General features: G+C 37.9%; 2 protein-coding genes across 4 annotated transcripts in view; both read left to right on the top strand.

The window, feature by feature from the left end:
* The first annotated feature begins 981 nt into the window (after nt 1–981).
* LOC106050350 (acidic phospholipase A2 E-like) lies at nt 982–11,898 on the top strand. 3 transcript variants are annotated; one of them, XM_056036678.1, is made up of 5 exons: nt 1,036–1,191; nt 4,419–4,523; nt 6,593–6,761; nt 7,648–7,760; nt 8,100–11,898. In XM_056036678.1, the coding sequence occupies exons 2-5, from the start codon at nt 4,454–4,456 to the stop codon at nt 8,261–8,263; spliced, it is 516 nt and encodes a 171-aa protein (XP_055892653.1). In that variant the 5' UTR covers nt 1,036–1,191; nt 4,419–4,453; the 3' UTR covers nt 8,264–11,898. The 3 variants fall into 3 exon arrangements, with proteins under 3 accessions (XP_055892655.1, XP_055892653.1, XP_055892654.1); XM_056036679.1 differs by lacking the exon at nt 1,036–1,191 and adding an exon at nt 2,163–2,236; XM_056036680.1 differs by lacking the exon at nt 4,419–4,523 and having other exon boundaries at nt 982–1,191.
* An 8,289-nt stretch (nt 11,899–20,187) lies between these two features.
* Nucleotides 20,188–27,868, top strand: part of LOC106050321 (basic phospholipase A2 nigroxin A-like) — a 10,254-nt gene continuing 2,573 nt past the window's right edge. Inside the window, exons 1-3 of the mRNA XM_013205279.2 lie at nt 20,188–20,466; nt 22,415–22,483; nt 27,067–27,253. Coding sequence (XP_013060733.2) covers nt 22,423–22,483; nt 27,067–27,253 — 248 coding nt within the window. The 5' untranslated portion in view covers nt 20,188–20,466; nt 22,415–22,422. The remainder of the gene's footprint in view (nt 20,467–22,414; nt 22,484–27,066; nt 27,254–27,868) is intronic.

Raw genomic sequence — 27,868 nt, 5'->3', positions numbered from 1 at the left:
GACCTACATATTTAGCCAAATATAGCAGAGTATAAGTCACTGATTAACATCCATGACTAGATTGACACATGAATTGCGTAGGGCGTGATTATCTTCTCTTTTGGAGTGACGTCTGTTACTTATAAGATAAGATACTGTTTACTTCTATTGAGGACTTAAAAGTTCCTACCAAAGTCATAGTCTCTCTATAGTAGGACTACATTGTGTCAGAAACAATCAAACAATGAATTTCATATCCGGGCAATCGGGGTAAGGTCGCGTCTCCTGTCCCGCAGGCAATTTCCTGAAGTTTGAATATATGTCCAGCATATTATCCAGCAGGTTCAATTCTTTATTGCTTCTAATTTAAAGACAAAACTCAATTCTAAAATATGCATACATAACCACATAGACCTTGCGATGTATTTGGCAGATGATGTAAATGTCATCTGTTAAAACCACCCACGGGTGTCATGTGGCCAGCACAACGACCAACCGCCTTTATTTTTCCTCAATAATGTCAGGTACCCATTACCTGTCTCGAGGCTAGTAAAGATTACGAAATTAAAAAACCCAGTCTTCACCAGGATTCGAACCGTGCCCTTGGTTCGGAAGCATAATGCTTTACCACTCTGCCACCGCGGAGCAACACCCCTCCTCATTGATCCTAAACAATACTTTAAATCTCATTATTAGTTCAGCCTCGTTTCAAAGTCTGCATCACCCACAATGCATTAGTATTAGTTTGAGCTAAATCTCTGAGAAGGTTATCTTCTCAACTCGTAGCTAAACCACTAATTCACAAATTACCAGCGGTAATAACACTCTAGGGAGCCCTACTTACTAGTACAATGAATAAATGACTATTCGTCGCACTGAAATTTCTATTTCTTATCCAACTGAATGCTCCACGCTTGAACTGACACCCTCGATCTATTTCAACGTTGGTACACTTCTGCTAGAACTCAAGGTGGCCAGATTTTTAGTTCAGAAGCGCAGCCATGACGTCACTTCGAGGGTCACGTGTAGCAATCACGTCTGCACAACACACATACACATTTTTGTGTAATAAAATGCATTACGTCCCCTTACACAGCGGGGCTCTTGTACTGTAGAACAATCTTTGATAGTGTGCGGTACTTTGATACTATGTAGATCCAGGAACTGTGTCAGGACTCCAGTTATGAATGAAACACTGTACCGGTAATCAAGGTAAATATCCATTTTTTCAAACCTAGTTTTTTTTTTTAAAGGCCTGATGATTGTTTAATTATCTTAATCTATCCACTAGTCAATTAAAATGTTGGGGCACCACAGATGATCTGTCTACCGACTCTCTCCATTCCTCTCTGTCTTTTGTTTTGAGTAGATTTTCTCTCAGTGACAGGCCCGTCTATTATTTGTCTTCCCTTCGCTTTCTCTGTCTGCCTCTTCTTCTTTTACCTGGTACTGTTCCCTGAAGGAAGTTCTTTGCTAGCCGTGAGGTCATAGTGATTTTGCCATACTGTTTAAGTTTGCGTTTTTTTTTATTTTGGTCTTTTTTGCAGTCTTCAGCAGGTTGACTTAGGGCCCAATCGCAAATACGATCCTGTTCCAGGTCTCCTTAATTTAGGTCAATTTGTGTGGCTTTAATTGCAAGTTGGCTTTGGGGGTGTAGACATCAAATTGAGGGTTTCGAGTTCAATTCTTAATGACTTGCTGGAATTTTATAACATGATTTAAGAACACCTTTTTTCTTCACCCATTTAAGAAAAAAAAAAGGAGATGTCATTGACATCTCATGGGATCATAATTTGATTTGTGTTTACTGGTAATAAAGGTCAGATTCAAATGTATTAATAATTCTGTTTCTACCTATTCTAAAGCAATAATTTGTAAATACAAATAAAGCTTAGGGCGTGATCCTTAAATAATAAACAATCATTGTTGCTCGTGTAATTTCCTCTAAATTTAACTGGAAGACCATGAGTAAGTAAAATGTAGATTAAAAAAAATATTTTCATTAAAAAAAAAACAAAGAATATTAGAGTGAAAGAACTCCGCACTTGAAACTATATATCTCAATAATGTAGAAGTTATTTCCTTTATTCGATATCAAACAAAATAATTACTTACTCAATTGACTAATTAATTGATTTTTTTTTAATTGATTAATATTAATAATACATGTTTTCAACTTCATCAGAGAAAGTGGTTTGGAAGAAATAATGTGAGCAATTATTTAGGGGAACCAAACCCTACATATTTAGCCATATCTGTGAATACTAAAGGATTAATTTCCCTTGTCTGTATCAGAAAAAATAATTAATTACCAGTAATTAATTGACTAACGGGTAAATTTTTTTTGTTTGTTTGTTATTGATACATGTCTTGTAAATAATTGTGCTAAGTTTCAACTTAATCCAAGAATGGGTGTGGGAGAAATAATGTGTACAATCCTTTCACCGGACAGAGTGAGTTGGTATAAGCTTTGTAAAAACACAAGAAAAGGTCTAAAGAAAGTTTGAAGAAATACATCATTGAATAGTACAATATCTCCTTTATACAACGTATAATAATGCTTGTGTATGTGTACCAGTGGCGGACTGGCTATATGGGCATTTGGGCAAATGCCCGGTGGGCCGATACCTAAATGGGCCGGTAGGCCACCGAAAGGGCCGCATGGATGCCACTATGTATTAAATTGTCACATGTTTTATAATATTCTCTTATAAAGGCGGCATCGTATTTAAACCCTTAAAACGCGTGTGGTAGTTTAGTCTCTAAACATCAGAATTGTCATTCCATTTTGTATGAACTCATTGTAAAACAGCTCAGCACTGTAAGGGTTAAAAGAAATCTCTCTACAGTGCAATACTAATTTGATCTAGCACATTTTCCGAAATAATGTAACAGCCTACATCCATAGGCAATGTTACTAGTAGGCTGCATCCTTTTAAAGCCTACACACTTAGCGATTAAAAAGCAACATAAGGCCTATACTTCTGATAAAAATATAGAGCTTATTGTATGCATGTGTACAGTGATCGATACTCAAGCTCAACATACCGATTTTGAGGACATGCATGCCTATAATTGGATGCCCATCATATGATATGCAATTTATGGGCCTGATTGAATAGAAATGCCCGGGCCGATTTTGACACCCAGTCCGACCCTGATGTGTACGAATATTAACTCTTTCACTTTTAACTGACGATATCAACTCTTATTTTATATTCCGATACTCTAGCGACTAATGTAACCTATTTAATATCGGTGAAAATTACGCACAAAAGTTAACGGAAGTATAATGTTGTAAATTTCAAGATTTCGAATTTAAAAAAACAACAACATGTTGAATCAATATTGCGATTAAAAAAAAATTGTTTTCGGTAAATTGAACCGCTTCGGTTATAGTTAATGGTGCGTAAAAATATTCTTTGATTTATTAAACTGTTGAATCAATAATGGCCTTACATTTGGAAATTTCCGAACCTGATGGTCGTTTCAAAACCGATGTTGGATCTAGATCTAGACCTAGTTCTCTAGCCTAATTTAAATTTATTTCTTTTTTACTTTGAAAAAATTGTAACGTCCAAACTAGAGATAGACTTTTCCCTGTTCGATAACAACGAGGTTGTAATTCTTTTCTAAGCGATAGACATTAACTGTTTAATTTTTAGGAATATCAGTAGAGTAGGTTTTTTTCAGATCCATGACCAGGTTCCTCCACCATCCATGAAGTTGTGATTTGAATAGAGGTATTGTATTTGGCTTTTCACCGCCAAAGAAATTTATAGCTGAGTCTACCTGGATGACTGCACATAATGCTAGAGTGTTTAGAAAGTCAATTGGTGATTAATAATTAATTATATTGATTAGTATTGAAAAAGGGAAATAAATGCTACTTATTGAGAGATGTAAATGTGTATGTGGAGTTATTTCCCTGATTACGCTTAGTACACTTTGTTTTTCTCACTCCACATTCTCGGAAGTTTAAATGTTACATAATTATTCATAATCGATAGCAATTCATGAATTTGAAAAATTAACCAATTAGCTAATCAATTAGTGGTAATTAATTAATTTAGTTTTATATAGAAGACACGGGAAACAACCGAGGTTTGGATTCAGAGTTTTCCTCCTCCTAGGTGGGTAGCCCACCAAAGCTAACGAGCCCCTCCTGCCATGTGTTTGTGGTTTTAGGCGCCAGTTGCTCGCCCACAACATATGTACATAAAGATGTCTTAATATTCTAGTTTTCACTTTCAAACAAAATAGATACAACTCTTTCTCTCCTAACTAACGATACCAACGTTAATTCCACTAGAATGTGGTAAATAATTACGGAGAGAAAGAGTCAAGTGCTCTAATATTAATAAACACATTTTTATCGAGGCTAAATGAGTGTTATTGTTTGTTTTCTTTTCTTTTCAACTATTGTTTTTGTTTTTTAGGCATTTAGTGACGTCTGTTAACAGAATTTTTCAACATGCAATCAATGTATGTCGTCTGTTGGCTGTTGTCACAGTTGTTGCCCTTTGCTCATGGAGTCGTGCCAGGTAGAATTAATTTCCTTTGTCGGCATTGAACATTGTTGTCTAGTATTTACTATAAAGTAGACTTCTTCTTCTTCTTCGTTCTCATTGTTATGTTGGAGTGTTCAGATGACTAGACCAATACATGAGATGAACTGCGCAGTGGTTTCCAAATCAGGGAGCTCTCCATATAGTTTCCTTTCTATTGGGGTGATTTGGGGCCAATGTCTTATACGGGCCTCTTGGTAAAGAGAGCAGTTTTGGAGGACGTGGTCGACATTCTCTGGTGATACTCCACATGGGCAGATTTCACTGGTTCCAATTTTGAGCTTCCGGTACATGTGTTTACAAAGTAGACAAAAGTGATGACCATGTTATTTTCATTTGTTGTAGATTTTTTCTTTGTATTTGAGGATGAGCACAGTCCTGCTTATTTGTACTCATGGGGCAGATGATGTAAAGGTCATCTGTTAATGTGGCCCTCGGTCAACGAGGGTGTCATGTTGCCAGCAAAACGGCCAGCAGCTTTTACTTTTTCCAAACTAATATCAGGTACCCATAAGAGCTGGGTAGACTCAGAGGCGCCCTAAAGATCCCGAAATAAAAAAAAAATCACAGTCTTCATCAGGATTAGAACCCAGTAAACTTCAGTTCGGAAGCCTAGCGTTTTACAACTCAGCCACCCCCATCGTATGTACATAAAATATGATAAAGATGTCAATAGTCTTTGTTTCCTTTTTTGGGGACAAGGGAAGGTAACTCTTATTTCTAAAACTTATCAGTTTGTATTGATTGTTGGTATTGCCGATTTCTATTCCCTATAAATGTTATAATCCTCAAAATTCTGCCCCCCCCCAAAGGTAAATACCTTTCCTCCCTTCCCCAGGCTACGCCACTTCACTACTATCTTGCTAAGTGACACTAATGGACCATTCATTAAAGTCTTATTTGATCACCTTCTTTTTTCGATCACAGTTTTTACTTGTTACATTAAGCTTATGCAAGTTCAAAGTTCGTGGAGAGATGTGAGGGGGCGTGAAGTAACCATGGCAACTATGACACTTCTCATGTTAGTAAAGAGGCCAATGCTTGATACACATCCACAGTCGCAGGTTTGTCATGTGTGATCATCAGACACTGCAGCGTTTTTCCCTACTTTAATTAACCCTTAAGGCGCGTGTGGTAGATTAGCCTCGAAACATTAAAATTGTAATTCCATTTTGTATTCACGCATTGTAAAACAGCTCAGCACTTTAAGGGTTAAGGGTTCACCATCTACGATCCAGGACGCTTCCTTAATAGTATACTTGCCCTCTATTGTTTGTTTGGTTCTGCCACCATAGCTTTTAATCTTGAAGAGCTTCATGGCTTCATGTCAAGCTGACATACATTCGTATATCTTAAGGATAAACGACCTGCCCCCTGTTAGGTCACTATTACTATGCCATGTGTAAGTAGCCCATGTCCCTAACTGGCTTGGAATACGAAAGTTGGCCTCCTTCAGTCGTAGAACGACCATGGTTCATCTCGAACACTTTTTCATGTGGCTGTGGAGCCCTATTTTTGGAGAGACACTCCCGTCCACATATATCGCAGGTTACGGTGGCGTTTTCGCTTTGGTGGTAGAGGAGCCGGCCATTTATTCGTATGACACATTTTTCTTCCAGAGCTGACACCCATGTTTTTTTTCCCCTGTCCATAGCTTTCTTGGTCACCGTCTCTCTCCACCTAGTGCGGTCCAGGGCTATGTCTTGACAATGGTCAGTATCGATGTCCACTGTTTTTAGGGCCCTTTTTATTACATTCATGACGCGAGTTGCTTGTAAAGAATGATTTTCGATATGATATATAAATTACAAAACAATTAGTTTAAGTGAGACCTTTTGTTATTGTGAATCCAACACTGACCTGTGACGTCGCAACCTGTGGGCTGTGGAGATCAATAGCTCGTTGCCCCGACGTATCTGCGACGTTGCAGATCAGTGCTCAGCCCTTCTATGACGTCACGATTGGTCTCGCTTAGAGCCCTTGCTTATAATGAATGACTTTAAAAAAAGACGAATGCAGGTACAAACATTTTTTTTTTGTTTCAGATAATGTCATCTCTGAAGGGGCCACTACCCATCACGTCAAGCGGCGAAGTCTGGTACTTCTGTGTTATCAGCTGGACATGACAGTAGGGCCAAGTTGTTTGGAATATATAGGTTATGGTTGTTATTGTGGGTTAGGCGGCCAAGGTACCCCAGTGGATACTATAGACAGGTAAGTTTTGAACTTGAGCCCTATAGTGAAAGAATGTTTCCCTTTCAGGCCTTGCGATCTGTAATACAGATGATGTAAAGGCCTTCTGTTTCTGTGGCCTATGGAAAACAAAGGTGTGCTATAGTGCTTACCAACTGTAACATTTTAAGTATTGTAGTTAAAATGCAATATATATATATATATATATATATATATATATATATATATATATGAATATTTACTATATTTTGAACACATTTATGCAAACGTTTGTAGAGTTAAAAAAAAACAACAACTTTTGTATTCATAAGTAAGTAAAGTTCTACTATATAGATGTGCAAAGGTAGCGTATAAAGTTGCAAAACTGTCGAAAAATGTTTTTTTTTTCACTATTGTTATGGCCCTTTTCTTGTGGAAGTCTCTAGGGCCTACTAATTATAGTTCTGTTTTTTTTTTTTTTTTGGGGGGGGGGGAACTACAGTTTCTGCTTTTTTATTAGTGACAGAGACAACGTCAACTTATTTTAGTAAACTAAACTGCCTGTGCATATAATAAACTACACTAAATGTAGTTAATAGTTATAAAAACTTTATTTCAGCATTTATCTGCAGTGACAGTAGTGTTTGTAAAATTTTATGAAAAAACATTCTCTTTTCGTGGTATGGCCCGCTGACTGATTGTTACTTTCCACTGCGGCCCACATGCTGATATGACTTTGAGACACTGCTATAAGCAGTAGTGCCGCCATCTCTCCATACAATCCAGCCCGATTATAAATCTTTCTAAATGTATATAGATTCATGTAGGTAGATCTACATAAAAGTAATATGTGGTCCGTTAAAATGCAGCTTTACATACATCATTAAGCACTTAAGTATTTAATAAGATTCGAACCTTTCTCTTTCAGGTGTTGCCAGAAGCATGATATCTGCTACAGTCAAGTCCAGTGTCTCTTTAGCTGGTTTACCTATTTTGTCCACTATGATGTCCGCTGTTCTGACGGTCACTGCCGGTGTGTTGGTAAGTCAGAAAACTTTTGAGCGCTTGAGAGACAGGGCGTGTATAAAACATGTGAGAGGTATGCTGGATCGAGGCCAATCGTCAAAGAAGGCCTGAACAACCTGTGGGCAGTGGAGACCAACACATCTTTACAATGATTTCCGTTACCCACAGGTTGTGACGTAGCAGGTCAGTGTCGACGCCAACAAGAACGATTGGTCTCGGCTGTATCCATCGAATGCATGGGACGAGTATCTTAATATAAATAGGTCGAATACGATAATTATGATGTCACATGTTATGGCTAGCAGACTTACTGACACTTCCTCATGTAGTACTGTTACTATTTTTCCTCACCAGAGAGCTCTGACCGATGCGCCTACACAAGCTGTGAATGTGACAGGCAGTTGGTCGAATGCCTAAAGTTAGCTGGGCCACGGAACCCGAAATACATGCATTACGACAGGTCAAAGTGCGTGGGTGTCAGCGCAACAGAAACGCGTACCAACATCACATCTTTATAGCAGCTTGTATAGACAACATCACATCTTTATAGCAGTTTTTATAGACAACATCACATCTTTATAGCAGCTTGTGTAGACAACATCACATCTTTATAGCAGTTTGTGTAGACAACATCACATCTTTATAACAGTTTGTATACACAACATCACATCTTTATAGCAGTTTGTGTAGACAACATCACATCTTTATAGCAGTTTGTGTAGACAACATCACATCTTTATAGCAGTTTGTATACACAACATCACATCTTTATAGCAGTTTGTATACACAACATCACATCTTTATAGCAGTTTGTGTAGACAACATCACATCTTTATAGCAGTTTGTATACACAACATCACATCTTTATAGCAGTTTGTGTAGACAACATCACATCTTTATAGCAGTTTTTATAGACAACATCACATCTTTATAGCAGTTTTTATAGACAACATCATATCTTTATAGCAGTTTTTATAGACAACATCACATCTTTATAGCAGTTTGTGTAGACAACATCACATCTTTATAGCAGTTTGTATACACAACATCACATCATTATAGCAGTTTGTGTAGACAACATCACATCTTTATAGCAGTTTGTGTAGACAACATCACATCTTTATAGCAGTTTGTGTAGACAACATCACATCTTTATAGCAGTTTGTATACACATCACATCTTTATAGCAGTTTGTGTAGACAACATCACATCTTTATAGCAGTTTGTATACACAACATTACATCTTAATAGCAGTTTGTGTAGACAACATCACATCTTTATAGCAGTTTGTATACACAACATTACATCTTTATAGCAGTTTGTATACACAACATTACATCTTTATAGCAGTTTGTGTAGACAACATCACATCTTTATAGCAGTGTGTGTAGACAACATCACATCTTTATAACAGTTTGTGTAGACAACATCACATCTTTATAGCAGTTTTTATAGACAACATCACATCTTTATAGCAGCTTGTGTAGACAACATCACATCTTTATAGCAGTTTGTGTAGACAACATCACATCTTTATAGCAGTTTGTGTAGACAACATCACATCTTTATAACAGTTTGTGTAGACAACATCACATCTTTATAGCAGTTTTTATAGACAACATCACATCTTTATAGCAGCTTGTGTAGACAACATCACATCTTTATAGCAGTTTGTGTAGACAACATCACATCTTTATAGCAGTTTGTGTAGACAACATCACATCTTTATAGCAGTTTGTGTAGACAACATCACATCTTTATAGCAGCTTGTGTAGACAACATCACATCTTTATAGCAGTTTGTGTAGACAACATCACATCTTTATAACAGCTTGTTTAGACAACATCACATCTTTATAGCAGTTAGTATAGACAAAATCACATCTTTATAGCAGTTTGTATACACAACATCACATCTTTATAGCAGTTTGTGTAGACAACATCACATTTTTATAACAGCTTGTCAAGACATCACATCTTTATAGCAGCTTGTCAAGACAACATCTCATCTATCTAGCAGCTTGTCAAGACATAGATCTATGTGGTTCTCATGTTTTTTTTTGTATCGCGCTGTTGTATGTTTGAGTTCGATGTGTAATCAGTTGAACGGACCGGAAGTATGTGTCAGTCAATTCTTCTTTTGCGGGCAAATATTTTTATTAGGGTTATACCCCTTTACACCCCCTCCCTCCCCAATCGCTTCACTATATTTGGTTGGAATCCTATTTATTTGCTGGTAGGACGCTCCCTTCTGGCTGATAGTATTTGACTCGGGCTTTGTCTCATACGCTGTCATATCCAGTTATCCAGCGAGAGCGTATTCCTCCAACTTTTGGCTGGATATGGAGGTGGTGGTCCAGAGGTAAAGTGAGATCCTTGGTTCGAATCTCGGTGAAGGCTGGAAAGAAAGGGAGTTGGTCGTTGTGCTGGCCACATGACACCCTCATTGACCTTCGGCCCTAGAAGCAGATGACATTTACATCGTCTGCTTATCGCAAGGACGGAGAGGAAGGGGGGGGGGGACCTTGGAGAAATATAGTACTACTGTGGTACTACTTTAGTACTACTTTAGTCTTTTATACCAATGACAGTAATAGACGCATGTGGTTGTATATTCTTTTGTATGTGTATGGAGTAGTTGAATTTATATTTATATGTGCATATATATAAACATAATTTTTATTGAAATATTTTCTAGCAATATTTTTTTTTTAATTCGATTGTCTGTTCTTTTTTTTTCCCTATGGTCTTATCTTTTTCTTTTATTTATCCACAAATTCACTTTATTTAAAAGATATTTATTTGTAAACTTTGGATAGACAGGTACCGAGTTGCCTCCCCTTATCTATAACCACCGAAGATGACTATTTACCATATTTTAAACACATTTATGCAAACGGTTGTAGATTTTAAAAAACAACAACTTTATATTCATAAGTTAGTAAAGTTCTGTCATAATAACTTGTACAATTGCAAAATAAAATGTTTTTGTTTTTTTAAAGAGAAAACATCTATTTAGTATGCATATAAAAGGAACTTAATTTAAAACAACAATTAATAAGTAGTTATTCAAAATTATGGCGTGATCTACAACGACAGGCTCCACACAAAAGATCGAACTATTATTTTTTGTACGGAATTTTTTTTTTCTTGAGTCTTTGAATAAGAGATTGACCCTTTACAAAACAATTAGGTCAATTAGATAATCATTATAAGACATTAGTAAGGCCAGGTTTACATCGAACTTCTCCTTAACTTTCACCTATCCCTTGGTCTGCTGGACCGTTGGGGCACCACACAAGATCTGTCCACCTTCTTTCTCCATTCTTCTATGTCATTTGCCTTTGATAAAATTTCATTCTGATATTCTTTCTGAAAATATTGAAACCTGCCTTTTTACCTGGCTGGGTGTACCACTTCTGATAGTATTTCATTCTGATATTCTTTTTGAAATATTGAAATCTGCTTTTTTTTACCTGCCTGGGTGGACCACTTCGGGGGCCGATTTTGAGTTTGTGTTTCCACACAAACTGTCTTTGTAACCTTGTTAGTTTTTACTGTTAGTCCGGTCTAGAGAGTATGTACAAATTTATGTTAAAAACTTTGTTTAATTATTTTTTTTAATGCTTAAGAAAAAAATTTAGTTGTGCACAATTTTAATATTGGTTTTTGTTCTTAGCAAACCTTAGCCTATATTATATCAATGAATAAATTAACACCATGGCTTGGAATTGCCTCGTTTCAGAATTCTAGGCCTAAGTAAAAACAGGGAGTTCCTGTTTCGAATCCCTGGTGAAAAAACTGGGTTTTTTTTATTTCTGAATCTTTAAGGCGCCTTTCAGTCCGCCCAGCTCTAATGGGTACCTGACATAAGTTCAAGTGAAGAAATAGGCGCGGTGGAAAATTAAAGGCGGTTGGTCGTTTGTTCTGGCCACATGACACCCTCATTAACCGTGGTCCATAGAAACATATTATCTGCTCCATAGATCGCAAGTATGAAAATAGAATTTACCTGAGTAAACTTATTCAAATAATGCAAACTTGTTTAAAGATATTCAATCTACTCATCAAGAGGTTATTTTCTTGTAAGACTTTTGTTAAAGTTTTGAATTTTTTGTTATTATAAAATAATAAATATTGATAATGCATTGATTCATATTTAATTTTTGTTTTATATTACATGCACCTGTTCAATATTCTGTTGCGATATATATAGTCTACACATCAGAATTAGTAAGCATGTCTGCAGAATGGAAGACCACCGCATCCCTAAATGACTCTTGTATGGCGAAGGAAAGCGCTTGCAAGGTGGTCAAAGAAAGCGCTTCAGGGACACCCTCAAAGCTTCTCTGAAGGCGCTCAGCATAGACCCATGCATCTGGGAGACAGAGGCACATGACAGAGCATCATGGCGTCGCGCTGTGAAAACTGGTGCACAGGTTGCTGAGGAAAAGAGAACCACGCTGGCAGAAGAAAAACGCCAGAGAAGAAAAGCAAGGCCAATGACACTAGCTCCAGCTGGAATAACCTGCCCAGTGTGCGGCCGAACATTCCGGGCTCACATAGGTCTCACCAGCCACATGAGGAGGCACAAAACCCCAGTGCAAGGCCCTCAGCCCCCTGGATGACAAAGTGGTCATCATCGAACCACGATGGACGAACTATACATATAGTCTACACATAAATATATATATATAGATATATAGATTTATTGTGAATTAAAATATTAACCCACAAAAATATTTTTAATAATTAATGTGAAATAAAATGAATGTATAATTATCTTTAAAAAAATACATATTGATAAAACAACAAACTGGACAGACACATTCACGCATTTACACAACAAATACATAACACCCAAAGCACGAGAAGTGGCCTACAGATTACTCTTCGGGATGTCCCCAATAAAAGGAAGGCTCTCCAATACAACAGGGTCCAAATATACCTGTGCAATTTAAAAGAAAAACCAAAACCCAGAGAAACATCTATTTACTGAATGTGAGCTGGTTGAGGAAGCAAAAAAAAACTTTAGACGATATTATTGACGCAAATAGTCAGACCTGTGCAAATGGAAATACTGCTATTTTTTTTTTTAATAAAGTACCTATTTTAGCAGAATATAGAAATCTCATTTGGAATAACTACCTACAAGTTGTCTACCATAACAAAATCTATAATAAAGTGGAGAATAAATATTGGATCACATCGGCAGCGCTATTATTGAACGCAAAGTGAAACAATATAGTACTAAATGAATATATCAAAATTGTCCATTAACTTAAAGACAAAGAAATGTTATATATATATATATATATATATATATTGTGTGTGTGTGTGTATGCGTGTGTGTAGATATATATTCTAAATGATCCTTTTAATATATTTAAAGACCCTTTTTTTTTTTAAATTGTAACCATTTAGTTTTTAAAAAAGCTATTACCCCAAATTAAAAAAAAAAAAGCAGTGATCGCCCCTTGAAATTGACCAAGGTTAAGACTATTCAAAGACAGTACACAATCACGAAGGCCACGCCTTGACCTTGTGACTGTAGAGACGTAAACCAAACTTTTGATCCACAAAATACTCAGAAAGACACAAAGATAAAGTCACATTCCTCGTCCCATATGCTAGGACAAATGTGTACAAAAGCTCCTTCTTCCCTAGTGCTATTAGAGCATGGAATGGGTTGCCTGAGCTAGCCAGGAAAACCATTGACTTGGCAGAATTTAAGTCGTTGGTTAATATGCATGACTAAATGCATGACGAGTAGGACGTAATCATCTTCTTTTTTTAAGTAACGTCTGTATTATATAAGATAAGATAAGGACGAGCGAGTTTGGCAGACGAGAGATCTCATGCGATTAAAACAAAAAAAATCGTATAGAAGTGGAACATTGGGCCGGCATGTCAAGGGACGGAAGCGCTATTAGAAATCAGGAGTGAACACGTGAAAACCCAAGAAAGGAGAACGAAGAGAAACTCAAAGAAATCAAGAACAGAGGCAGACTTTTATTGTTTATGTAAACACTATTTTTTTTCCTTCTGTTGTTCTCGCATTGAAAATCAAGCACGACCTCAAGATATCGAAACAAACAATTTTTGTATAAAGTTGTACTTTTTAATAATTGTGTCCATAGTTGTTACTTAACGAACGTTGCAAAAATAAATTTCCAACACCGTCGGGCAACACCATTATCCGTATTGTTCATACTTGAGCAGTATACAAACAAATATAGTTTAAATATACTATTTAAAAAAAAAAGTATTTTTGCAAACAGTTAGTATTTTTATTTTAACACTGGTTTTCTTCTGTTGTTCTTATATTGAGCATCAACATATCCTTATATTTTAACAAACTTTTGCATCAAATTTTTTTTTTTTTTTTTTATATACATGTTATTGCTTAACTATTGTTACAACAGGGAGTCAACCCTGAGGAAAAATCAGGAGCTGGCGACCCTAAGGCAGTTTGCAGCACCCAGTGCTACACTCTGGCAGAACCTGCGACGCCGCTGACCCCAAACTGTATCGGCACTGCCGTTCCTTTGGATACATCAGCTGCGTGGAGTGGGGAGGCAACTGATGTGTGGGCGACATCGTTCCGACCACAGCTAATGCCCAGGCATTCATCTCATTTCCATGAGATGATCCATAGTCGCTTTGTGACTGAAGGAAGCCATAGATAGAATGTTACAACAATAATTCTCTACCACCATTGTCAACATTGTGCATGCTTGTGCTGTCTACAGACAGATAATAGACTAAAGAGGGGAAGAAGCAAAAAAGAGAAAAGGGGGAAAAACGAAAGAAAAGAAAGGGGGGGGACCAATTTCTGTAGGACTCTAATTGACCCCTGTGACTAAAAGACAGCCACAGAGAAATTGTCGCAGAGCAGAAACTCCCGAGATACTGACTCCAGCAGACAGAATTTCCACCTTGATGATGAGGAAGTAGTTTTCAGAATCTCAAGGGAGGAAATAAAAAATTGGCATAAGAAGGGAGACAATAAAAGAAACAATATAAATGTTGAAATGCCTATGTACATGTATGTATATATATGTATACACACGTTTCATAAAAACTAATATAAAGAACTGGGCTAACGTAGAAAAGCACTACAGAAGGGAAACAACTCTAAGCAAATGGAGACAAAGTGGAAAAAAAATGCGTGACTAAGAGATTTAAAATGTTTTAATATCATTTAATGTTCTACTTTCACTTTTTGATAGTTCTATTCAATTAACTTCTGTTGACATTCTCACTATATACATTTAAGTACCTTATATTTAAAAAAATATTCATTATATGCTATTATTTTAAAAAATGCCATGTAATGGAAAACTTATACAAAGCAACTTAAAACGTTAAGATGTTATGACAACCGTAATGTAATTATTTCCACTGCCGTGCTTACAATCTTTTTTACCTTTACCTTTACCTATCCCTTAGTCTGTTAGACCGTTGGGGCACCAGGCAAGATTTGTCGACCGTCTTTCTCCATTCCTCCCTTTTTTTTTTGCCTTGTTTAGAACCTCTCTCAATGGCAGGCCTGTCCATTCTTTGATGTTGTCCTCCCATCGCTTTTTCTGTCTGCCTCTTCTTCTTTTCCCTGGCACTGTTCCCTGAAGGAAGGTCTTTGCGAGCCCCGTAGATCTTGTAATGTGGCCAAAGGTTTTAAGCTTTCGTCTTTTTACAATAGTTAGCAGGTCGTCATGGGCTCCTATCGCTACAGTAACCCTGTCTCTGATTTCTTGGTTTGTGATGCGGTCTTTGAATGTGATGCCTAGGATCCTTCTGTAGCATCTCAATTCCATTGCTAGGATCCTCCTCTCAAGCTCTGCATTCAACGTCCACGACTCGCAAGCATATAAAAATGTGGCCATGACCAGAGAGCGCATCAGTCTGATTTTGGTGCCGAGGGCTAAGCCCTTATCTTTCCATATTATTTTAAGTTTCGAAAGGGCTGCTGTGGACTGTGCTACTCGGGCCAATAATTCGGGTTTTGTTCCCTCATCTGAGACAATAGCTCCGAGGTATTTGAAGCTGTTAACACTAGTTAGCTTTTCATCTCCAATACCGATGCCTCTTTTAAAGCCCTGATGGCTATTGGTCATAATTTGAGTTTTTTCGGCATTTATTTGCATGCCATATGCTGCGGAAGTCTTGTCAATGCGCATCACCAGGTCAGCTAGTTCTTCTTCTGTCCCTGCTAGGCCGTCAATGTCATCTGCGAAGCGAAAGTTAGTAATTCTTCTTCCTCCAATGCTAACAGTACCTTCATAGCCCTCGAGGGCATCTTCCATTATCCTTTCAAGGAAGATATTGAAGAGTGTTGGTGACAGTAGGCAGCCTTGTCTTACTCCAACTGTGGTTTGGATGTTGTACTTTTCCATTGTCGCCAGAGTGCTCCGTGCAAAGAAAAGAGGCAAAAGCCCAAGGATTCCTAGTATGTAAACAGCTCTACAACTGACGTCAAAAGCTAAAAAGATGAGGTATCTTAAAAAAAAAGTAAAAAAAAAGAAATAAAATAAATAAATAAATATCAATATCTCAGTACTACATGCTAGAGACCTCTATTTGTTATTAATGAAATCGCGAATTGTTATCTCATGGGACCATTGGTAATGATTGGTAAGATCAGTTGATCAGAGTCTAAGGGATGTAACCAGATATTAAATTACTCTCTTTTTTTAATACCGGTTACCCCCCCTTGTGTCTTGTGTTTGTATATGTCTTGTGTTTGTATATATCTTGTGATTTTGCGTATCCTGTGTAAACGTGTGTCCTGTGTAAAAGTGCAGGGGCGGACTGGGTGTTAAATCTGACCCGGGCGTTTCTAAACAATTCGGCCCTTGGATTGTATATTGTATCATGGATAATGGACATCCATTTCTAGGTCTACCTGTCCTCAAAGTCATTCTGTTAAGGTTGATAATGTATCGATAACTGAACGATAAGTGCTAAAAGCGTGTGCCCTAAAAGGATGAAGCCACAAGTAGCACTGTCTACAGATGTAGACTATTACATTATTTCGGAAAATGTGTTAGATTATATTAGCATTATACTATAGAGTCTGTAAAGATTTAAAAAAAAACACGACGCCCTGTGGACCTCTTTTACAATAAAATATTATAATTATTAAAAGTTTAATATGTTCTATAAAGGCATTCATGAGACCCTTTAAGTGGCCCTACCGGCCCATTTTGGTACCGGGCCACTGGGTATTTGCCCGAACGCCCATATAGCCAGTTCGCCCCTGTAAAAGTTTGTCTTATGTGTGTCCTGTGTAAAAGTGTGTCTTGTGCTTGAATGTGTCCTGATTAAAAGTGTGTCTTGTACTTGTGTGTGTCTTGTGTAAGTGTGTGTCGTGCATAAGTAGGCCTATGCGTCCTGTGTTTGTGTGTGTCTTGTGTTTGTGTGTGTCCTGTGTAAATGATTGTATTGTGTTTGTGTGTGTCTTGTGTAAGTGATTGTCTTGTGTTTGTGTGTGTCTTGTGTAAGTGATTGTCTTGTGTTTGTGTGTGTCTTGTGTAAGTGATTGTCTTGTGTTTGTGTGTTTCCTATGTAAGTGTGTGTCTTGTGCTTGTGTGTGTCCTGTGTAAATGTGTGTCTTGTGCTTGTGTGTGTCCTGTGTAAGTGTGTGTTTTGTGCTTGTGTGTGTCTTGTGTTTGTGTGTGTCCTGTGTAAGTGTGTGTTTTGTTTGTGTGTGTCTTGTGTAAGTGTGTGTCTTGTGTTTGTGTGTGTCCTGTGTAAGTGTGTGTCTTGTGTTTGCGTGTGTCCTGTGTAAGTGTGTGTCTTGTGTTTGTGTGTTTCCTGTGTAAGTGTGTGTCTTGTGTTTGTGTGTTTCCTGTGTAAGTGTGTGTCTTGTGTTTGTGTGTTTCCTGTGTAAGTGTGTGTCTTGTGTTTGTGTGTTTCCTGTGTAAGTGTGTCTTGTGCTTGCGTGTGTCCTGTGTAAATGTGTGTCTTGTGCTTGCGTGTGTCCTGTGTAAATGTGTGTCTTGTGCTTGTATGTGTCCTGTGTAAGTGTGTGTCTTGTGCTTGTGTGTGTCCTGTGTAAGTGTGTGTCTTGTGCTTGCGTGTGTCCTGTGTAAATGTGTATCTTGTGCTTGTGTGTGTCCTGTGTAAGTGTGTGTCTTGTGCTTGTGTGTGTCCTGTGTAAGTGTGTGTCTTGTGCTTGTGTGTGTCCTGTGTAAATGTGTATCTTGTGCTTGTGTGTGTCCTGTGTAAGTGTGTGTCTTGTGCTTGTGTGTGTCCTGTGTAAGTGTGTGTCTTGTGCTTGTGTGTGTCCTGTGTAAGTGTGTGTTTTGTGCTTGTGTGTGTCTTGTGTAAGTATGTGTCTTGTGTAAGTGTGCTTACTTCCTCCACCTTCTGCTCTCATCCTTGCTAGTTAATATTGCGCACTTTTAACCGTACGTAAAAAAGGTCTATAAGTATAACACTGCTTATAGGAAGTTATCAGCAGTACAGATAAGTGCGTCCTGTTTGAGATCATAATATAGGCATGTTAAACGATACTAGCCTTGGTTGTTTAGGTCAGTGCTGATAAAAGGATAATTCCGGACCGCTTAGTATTAGTTAAAAACTTCATAGCATCATAGCAATGGTTCTTTGTGTATGGCTTGATGCCACCGCTGAAGAATTAAGTTTCCCTTTCAGACATTGCGATCTATAGGGTAGAATATATAAAAGTCATCTGTTTACTGTGGCCACCGGTTGAGGAGGGTGCCATGTGGCCAGCACAACGACCACCCGCCTTTACTTTTACCCAAATAATGTCAGGTATCCATAAGAGATGGTGGACTAAGAGGTGCCTTGAAGATCCTGAAAGTGAAAATCCCAGTCTTCAGCAGGATTCGAATCCGTGACCCTCGGTTCGGAAGCCAAGCTCCTGGCCACTCAGCCACCAAGCCTCCATATCTTACTTGAGTGCACCCAGTGGGGCGGTGGATGGATTGTTCCGAGTCTCTAGTTCTAAAAAGGTGCTGGGTTTATGAAGGATTGCTGTTTGGTCGTGTGTGGTATGCGCTCTGGACTGTCGTCTCGATAGTCATGTGTTTAAACCCAGCCTGCCGCTGTCCCATCATCCTCCGGTGTCAAGTTTGGGCTCCGATGTAATCATCTCCAATTCTGAAGGAACATGACAAACATGTAAAAGAAAGTATAGGGAGAAAAAAAACAACTGAGAGAACACGAGAGAGAGAGAGAGAGCGAGAGAGAGAGAGAGAGATGGGGAGAGAGAGAGGGAGAGACAGAGAGGGAGAGAGAGAGGGAGAGGGAGAGAGGAGGGGAGAGAGAGCGAGGGAGAGAGAGAGGGAGAGAGAGGGAGAGGGAGAGAGAGAGATAGAGAGAGGGGGGAGAGTGAGAGGGAGAGAGAGACAAAGGGAGAGAGAGAGGGAGAGAGAGAGGGAAAGAGAGAAAGAGTGAGAGGGAGGGAGAGAGAGAGGGAGAGAGAGAGATAGTGAGAGGGAGAGAAAGAGAGGGAGAGAGAGGGAGAGAGAGAGGGAGAGAGGGAGAGAGAGAGACAGAGAGAGAGTGAGAGGGAAAGAGGGTGAGAGAGGGAGAGAGAGAGGGGGAGAGAGAGAGGGGGGAGAGAGAGAGAGAGAGAGAGAGAAACTGTATTTATGCAGGTTTCCAACATGATCTTTTTTTTTAAGTGGAGGGGAAGGGGGAGGGAGGAGATGTATTTCATTATTTCTTCAAAGAGTCGGAACAAATGGAATGGGCGGGGCTTGTTTCTACTCGTACACCAAAAGCCTCATTGTTAAACAAAAAAGTCAACTTTAACCTTGCCTCGTATTCGGGAAAATGATTAGAGAGTTTGAGAGTACACCACAGCAGACGTGCTTTTCTTTTTTCTTTTTTTTTTTGGGAGGGGGGGCGGGGTTAAAGAGTAAGCTTGTAATAATGTACACAAAGCGAATTCTAAAAAAAAAAAAAAAAAAAAGTCATGAATTCCTAATTTCAATTGTGGAGATGAAATGTGAAGCTCTTGCGTGAATCCTTGAATTCGGTAAGAATCAGGGACCCTGCAGGTTAGATTATGGATCGTTAACTCTTTATCTCCGCAATTATTTTTTCCACATTCTGACAGAATCGTTCATTTTTCACATTTCTGCATTCTACCCTGCTATGATCAAACGTCACTAACATTTTTGCTTGTAATTACAAAACGTTACTTTATGATATAGAATTATAGGAGAATGCATGTTCTTTTTATACAACACAAATAGTAGTTTATAAAACTAAAAATAAATTTAATTTAATGGGGTCAAATCAGCGATGTTATCGTTAATTAGGAGAGAAAGAGTTAAAATGAGGTCACAGCCCAACATAAATAAAAGTTATCTTGACCTCTGCCGAGTTTCCTAATCTAATTTAAATATGATCACATGTTATGTTATCAACGCATGTTTGTTTACCAAAAATAATGCTCAATTTTTTCTAAATTTTCCATTACTTAGAACTGATAGTCTACCAAGGTTATCTGTTCAAAGCACATTTGTTGACGTCATGATTATCGTCTGCTATTGATATAGAGATTGTCTGCAGACGTGTTTAGATTGTTAAATCAAATACAGCCTCGAAATTTTCTCTTTTTATTTATTGATCAAAGCACTTTGAATCTGAGTTAATTCAAACAAAAACAGAATACAAGATAAGCTTTTAACTATCAAAGGAATACCAAATTAGCTTTAATTATCGCTATTACAGGATACCAGGTTAGTTTAAATAACTTAAGATTAAGTAATTACGTGAAAAAAATAAATATTTCAAGTCATACTAAATGCCGATAAATAAAAGGAGGCTAAATCAGGCTGCGACGCTGCAGATCAGTGTTGAGGATTAAGCCTACTGTAATGATTGGTCTCGGTTGTATCGAGACCAATCGTCCTATAAGGCCTTAACACTGACCTATGTATCTAAACGAATTCTAACATACCTTATTATTAGACAAAGAAAGAGCAATTAAACAAAATTAGAATCAAACATAACCTAGTAGAGGTAGGGCCAATAATGGAATATGCACCCTCTGTTTGAGACCCCCTCAACGGAAGAAAACATTAAGAAACTGGATCAGGCACGAATATAGCAGTGAGATTCATAACAAATATTAACATTTCACTAGTAAAATCACTCAATTTAGAAAGCCTTCAGGAGAGAAGACTTAAAAGTAAAGTAGCAATTATACATAAAACATTAAACCATAATCTTTAAATTTAAAAAAATCTAATAAAATACTCTGAAAGACACAAAAATCAAGGCACATTCCTCGATCCATATGCTATGACAAATTTGTGCAAATTCTTCTTTTTCCCTAGTGCTATTAAAGCATGAAATGGGTTGCCTGAGTCAGCCAGGAAAACCAATGTATTGCCAGATTTTAATTCATTGATTCATGACTAGATTAACCTAGGAACACGCGTAGGTTATAATCCTCTTCGTTTTTGAAGTAACGTCCGTATTTCATAAGATAACTATATATTATTATTATACAGACACCTAGTATGTTTGTATTTAATGAAATGAATTAGGCCTACTAATTTTATATATGTTTGTAGTGTACATTTTATTCATTTTTTTCACAACGATTTATAATTTTGTTTTATGGTTTTAAGAAAGGTGTGTAATAATTAAAACATTTAATTACTTACAGTCATCATCATCAAACTCCATTTGAGTGAGGGCTTGAGGGGCTCAAATCCTCTCTTGCCAAAGCCCTGGACAGAAACCCTGCTGTCTTGCGTAGTGCATACATGTCGCCATACAGATCGAGGATTTTTGGTTTCCCAGACCTGTCGAGACGGAGATCAGCAAGTCTGGGGCAGTCAAACAGAATATTAGGCACGGTTTCCTCTTCTTCCCCGCAGCGGGGGCACCGTTAATTACTTACAGTCAACACATCCTTTTTTTTTTCTTTTCAAGAGCCCGTGTGGCCCCCTATTGGTCGTAACCCCTGACGCAATAAACTCCTTCGCGTCATGGTTGCTACGCCACAGGACCATCTCTCTGCATTCCTTTCTTTTATGTTGTTTTCCAATCGCTTTCTTTGTCTGCCTCTCCTTCTTTTCCTGGTGCTGTTCCGTGTAGGAAGATCTTTGCAAGCTGTGAGGACCTTTTTACAGTGGTCAGATGGCCCAATTGGCATTGTGGTTCAGTTTCGAATTTCCTCATTTCTGGTTCGTCTTTGTAGGTGATATCTTGGATCCTTCTATACTAAGCATCTTAATTCCAGTGCTAGGATCCTTCTCTAATTCTGCAGTTAGCTTCCAAGATTCTCAAGTATACAAGACTGTGTAATCAAATATCTAAAAGAACGTCAAAATCTCTCAACTTCTAAACTATTCTAGATTTCTGGTCAAAGTTGGCATCGACAGGTAAACGCTTTATACTAAAACGGTTCATAGGAGGTCTAGTCTCAACTTAGGCCCTAATCATCATTTTGGACTTCCCTCTAATTGTCATTCATCTTGCTTATTAAGCTGTGCTGTGTGTTAATCTATAACCAGTGGCGTTCTTATAGGAGATTTGGGGGTGCAGACCGCACCGGGTGACAACCACCTTAGTGACGCCACTGTATATAATTTATGCAAACTTCACTATTTGTTTTTCTAGCTGATGTTCCGACTCTTTGTTAGTAAAATATTAATACGTTAACATCTTCGTCAGGTACAAAGATGATAGATGTACCATCAAAGCTTACTTGGTTATTACTGCTGGTAGTCTTACCACAACTAGGTAAGTTTTACCACGGCTAGGGTAAGCGGTGTTACCTTAATTAGGTAAGCGGTTTAAGGTCTGAGAGGAACAGGCAAAGTGAATTGATTCTATCACATACCTAACTGTGAAAGAGAGAGAGAGATCGAGAGAGAGAGAGAGCGAGAGAGAGAGAGAGAGAGAGAGATAGAGAGAGAGAGCGAGAGAGAGAGAGAGAGCGAGCGAGAGAGATATTATTTAAAGCGATTAAGGTAACATTCCCCAAGATACCCCCTTATTTCAACCCCTACCAACTGGTCCTGACAAGTGATAGGATCATAGCGTATTGAGAAAGCTAAAAACAAAATCAATTGGTAAAAATATTTCTAATCGCACAGATTTATTATTGTTAGTCTAGATCTATTATAAATTTAATGACATGACTGATCCAAACTAATTGATACAACTACGCTTACTATATGCTTTGTTTTTGTTTGTTTTTTTAAAAGTATTCTTTGACTTAGATATATCGAAATTTAAATATCGGTGGTAGCCAATTGGTAAAATAGTTTGAATAACTGAACAAAGTGTTATGTTAGATAATGACCAGACTGTCTATGTGACATATGTAATTATGTTATTTGTTTGTTTATTTTTTTTTGAATTATCAATTCAAGGTCAGGCTGACTTTTTTGTATGATTTTTAGCTTAGATAACGTATCTCAATGTCGAGTACACGCCGAGTTAATGATTGTCTTTGATTGCACTGATTGATCTAGATTGTGTATACTTCCTACTGCCACTGACAGTTACTGTTTTCTAGCATTTAGTTGACCAAGCCTCGAGTAGTGTGCTACTTTGTAATTGAATTGGCTACTTGATAAAGATAGGATAACTCTAGCCAGGGCCGGCTTTAGGCCGATTTGAACCGATTGCTCCTATTGGGCCCCGCGCCTGGCAGGAGCCCCGCAATTTATCACTATCAGTAATGGCTCTTGGTACAGGCTTTTAAAGGCGTAGGACTTAAAGGGTTAACATATTTAGTGTACCAAAGGGTTAACATATTTAGTGTATCGTTCGATTGACGTCATTTTAATTAACCCTCAGGCATCTATTGCATTTCGCATTTCACTTGCTTTCTATGCGTGTTGTATAATAAATATTGGTATAATTTAGCAGGGCCGGTCCTATATATTGCGGGGCCCTATGCGAAATGGATTTCTCGGGGCCCAGTCTGGGTAGGGATAAGCCGATAAGGATAATGTTACGTCTCTCCTTTACTATCCCGGCTCTCTTCAAACTGCACCACACGACACCACGAACTTAAAGAACCTCACAACTCAGGGCTCCAATGAATCAGTCAGTTTAATGGACCTCATTCACCAATCGTAAACAAACAACATTTAGTCACGTGATCTTATTGATAAAACAACGAAATAAACTGACTGTCACGTGACAACCATCATGAATTAAACATGAGATCGTAAATTATATAATAATAATAATAATAATTTTATTTATAAAGCGCTGTTAACAAACAAAATGTAGGTTCAAGGCGCTGTAATAACATTACAAACACAAACACGACAATGGAAATCTAAAACTAATCTAAAAAAGTTTTAAACAAGTAGGTCTTAATGTTCTTCTTAAAAGTGGTATAGCATGTTGTCTGTCTGAGATCAATGGGGAGTGAGTTCCAAACCTTTGGTCCGTGCACTGAAAAAGCCCGCAGACCGTAGCTTTTGAGGGAGAAACGTGGCACCACTAAAAGCGTTGAGTCCATTGAGCGCAGGGCTCTCTGTGGGACATATGGAGTAATCAGTTCTCTAAGGTACAGGGGCATCTCATTGTTATATATACACTGATGACAAAGTGTGGCGACATTGTAATCGATATAGAAGAGATAGAGCACCACGTGGCTAAATGTTGTTTGTTTACGATTGGTGAATGAGGTCCATTTCAAATATATAGTGTCTCTACTGGCCTCGAACCCTCTTGACCACTCCAGTTGATCACTTTCGCCGTGACTTTCGCGTGCGTAATATTTACGACACTGGTCCTTGCCGAACTGGCGTGTACTGTCACTGGTCACGGTTGACCGCTCGTCCTGCACTGGACTGTGGCGATTTGGGTAGGCTAAAGACACACAGCACTACCCCCATTAGTGTCACCACCAGGTTTACAACAATAATAAGTGAAACTTAAGATATTGTATTAGAAAATAAATTCGTTTGTGCATTTTATTCATACTTTACTAAGTACAAAATGGACCTCATTCACCAATCGTAAACAAACAACATTTAGTCACGTGATCTTATTGATAAAACAACGAAAAAATCTGTCACGTGACAACCATCATGAATTAAACATGAGATCGTAAATTATATAGAAGAGATAGAGCAGCACGTGGCTAAATGTTGTTTGTTTACGATTGGTGAATAAGGTCCATTACAGTCAAATTAACTTTACGAGCCATCTACAGCAGATATAGTAGTTTTCCAGCAAAAAGCTGATAAACATTCAGATCTGCCTTTTACATTTACTATCGACTAGCAAAATATCGTTGTTGTTTTTTTTGTTGTTTTTTTTTTTGTTGTTTTTTTTTTTTGTTGTTGTTTTTTTGTTGTTGTTTTTTTTAAAAGGTCAAGGTAAATTTGGATGTATATTTATATGCCAGTGACTATTAAAGTAAATTAGGTATTTGAACATCTTGTTTCGGTTAAAATTTAACCTTTTTATTACATTTTTACTAAATGAAAGCTGACAATGCCCTTTAGTTTTAAGCGCAAGTCGGATTGTTTTGTAAAATGTTTTACTTATTTCGGATGTTCCTTCAGAGTTGAAGATAATTACTTCCTAGTCCAAACCTCCCGCAGGACGGCGGGGGATGGGAGCGGGCAGGGTTTGAACCGGGGACCATCGATAAGTCCGAACGACAGTCCAGCGTGCAAACCGCACGACCAGGCAGCCATTCTTGGCGTTTTACATATTGAAGGACACCCCGAAATGACAATTTGGTCTGTTTTTAATGAGATTTGCATCAGTTTTCAGAAGATTTTAATAATTTCTGAAGATTTTCATGACTTTTTTGGTCTGTTTTGCAATTTTGGGAGAATTCCAGGAACCATTTAATAATAAGTTAAAATGGTTTAATTTTAATAATTTACACCTAGAGTTCGCGCGGGGGCTATAAAGTGCGGGGCCCTCTGCGGCCGCATAGGTTGCAGTGGCCTAAGACCGGCCCTGGGTATAATGATCTAATTAATAGTAATAGTTGCTATTTTTTTAAAAAATAGAAGAGGGGGCATCGCAAGCCTCCATTAATATTGGACCCGCAGTTCGTAAGACCGGCCCTGACTCAAACCTTCGAATGCTTTCACTTGCTTTGTGTGATGTTTAACTTTTCGGATTATATTATATTATATGATAAGTGTGTTGTTGTTTTTTTTAACAAAACTTATGTCAAGTCACACTGTTTGTCTGTTTGTCTGTCGGTTACATTTTTACTTCACGCTATTTCTCCCAAACCCATTCAAGTATCAAGTTAAAACTTTACGCAATTGTTTATTGTTGAGGACAACACATAAATCATTTTTTTTTTAAATCAACTAATTACTTTGTAATGAAACAACAAATACTAGTATACCAATACCATGGCTTTATTCGACAAAATTAGACTACAGTAAACAGTGAATGAAACCAGCACTTCTCGCATAACACTGATGCAGTACTATACACACACACACGCTGGACATGAAACACACACACTGGGAATGACCTTCTGACACGCTGGACGCACGCAGAAAATCAACTCAGTAACACTACAATCACCCCCACCTTAAAGTTATAGGAACATGAACATGTAAATAATAGTGAAGGACAGCGATATAAGAGGCCTTAGTATCCCTACAGAATACTTACAGATTTACTCTATTGAAAAGCATTGTATACCTCTAAACAAACACGTTATACACTATAAAATGATCAGTCACTAAGTGTCATATTATGCATACAAATATTAGGTTAGACCAGTAGAGGAAGTAGTCTTGAATAATAATGTAATAAGTAATACAATACAAAAAGTCTAACTAGAAAAGCTATACACTGTAAAATGATCAGTTTTAAGTGTGTCATATTAAGCATACAGATACTTAGTTAGAACTTGTGATATGGAAAAATAATTAAATAAGTGTTCGACCTTATAATTAGGTCTGCTTGTTATTGGTCTTAGGTTATATCTACCAGGACCAATACTGCCGTCGCTTTGAGTTGGTGACATCGGCGTCTCTCTAACTGGAGACTCCTCCCCTGCATTTACTTCTTCTTGATGTCCATTTCCCCCCTGTTGTACATGTGTGTTAGGAGCAGCCATTGGTTCCATAGTCACATGGTCAGTAGACACATGCATATGTGTGATAGGGTTTGTCTCCGGCTCAATGTCTTCATGTTCCATATGTTGATACACCTCAATTAATACGTGGTAATAAATTAACATTCTAATATAGAATGAGGGACATAAAATTGTAGTATTGGGAGATACGGCATAAATGGTGTGTTTCTTTCCCATATATAAGCTTTGTTTTTCAAAAGTATTTTTAAAAAAATATTCTGCTTGTTCTGTCCAGCTCTCGCAGGCCCTGTGCTAGAGAAGTCAGGTGACCTCCAGTCCAGTCACAGAGCGAGGCGGAACCTGATCCAGTTGTGTGAGGTGCTGGACGCCTACACTCACATCAACTGTTTGTCGATCAACAACTACGGCTGTTTCTGTGGTTACGGCTCTGAGGGAGATAACCCAGTAGACAGCGTGGACGCGTAAGTACCTCAAAGAAACTTTGCATGCACTTTGAATCTAGTTCTTGATTCAAAAAGAACAAATTGACTCTTTTTCTCCGAATCGACTATACCATCGTTGATTTTACCTCATGAAATTAAATTAATGTTTGATTTTTATAAACTTTACTTTGTGCTACATAAAAAGAGTATGCATTCTCCTTTAATTCTATACCAAATAAAACATTTCTGATAACAAACGAGAAAGTTATTCAAGCTTAATCGTAGCCGGGTAAAAATATACTAATGGAAACATGAAGAATTCCATCGGCACGTGGAAAATAATTACGGAGAGAAAGAGTTAAATTTATCATTAATGGGATGTATGGATGGGAGGCTAAGTACGCTGAACTTGGCTGGGCTACTTATCAAGTGGTCTCAAACAGAGTTGTGTTTACTGAGCGCCTAAAGGCAGCACGGAAAACCTTCTCTCAGATACACCACACCAGAGCCACTCTATCGGCGTTATATTGTACCGCCATGAAGGTTGTGTTATATAAAAGCTATTTTTAATAAATCTATTTTTTTTTTTTTTTGGTGTTAAAGGCTGTGAATAATTTGTGTGGGTCAATGATTGTCACCTTTTGCTGTATGTTT

This window comes from Biomphalaria glabrata, chromosome 7 (genome assembly GCF_947242115.1).
Source record: "Biomphalaria glabrata chromosome 7, xgBioGlab47.1, whole genome shotgun sequence".
Taxonomy (NCBI): Eukaryota; Metazoa; Mollusca; class Gastropoda; family Planorbidae; genus Biomphalaria; species Biomphalaria glabrata.
Note: the sequence above shows the minus strand (reverse complement) of the source record. Positions and strands in the feature narration are given on the sequence as shown.

What these genes read in the sequence shown, in the direction of transcription:
- LOC106050350 (XM_056036678.1), top strand. Translation starts at nt 4,454, where the DNA reads ATGCAATCAATGTATGTCGTCTGTTGGCTGTTGTCACAGTTGTTGCCC. An exon ending in TGCTCATGGAGTCGTGCCAG is followed by an intron (nt 4,524 to 6,592) that starts GTAGAATTAATT and finishes TTTTTGTTTCAG; the next exon opens with ATAATGTCATCTCTGAAGGG. An exon ending in CCAGTGGATACTATAGACAG is followed by an intron (nt 6,762 to 7,647) that starts GTAAGTTTTGAA and finishes TTTCTCTTTCAG; the next exon opens with GTGTTGCCAGAAGCATGATA.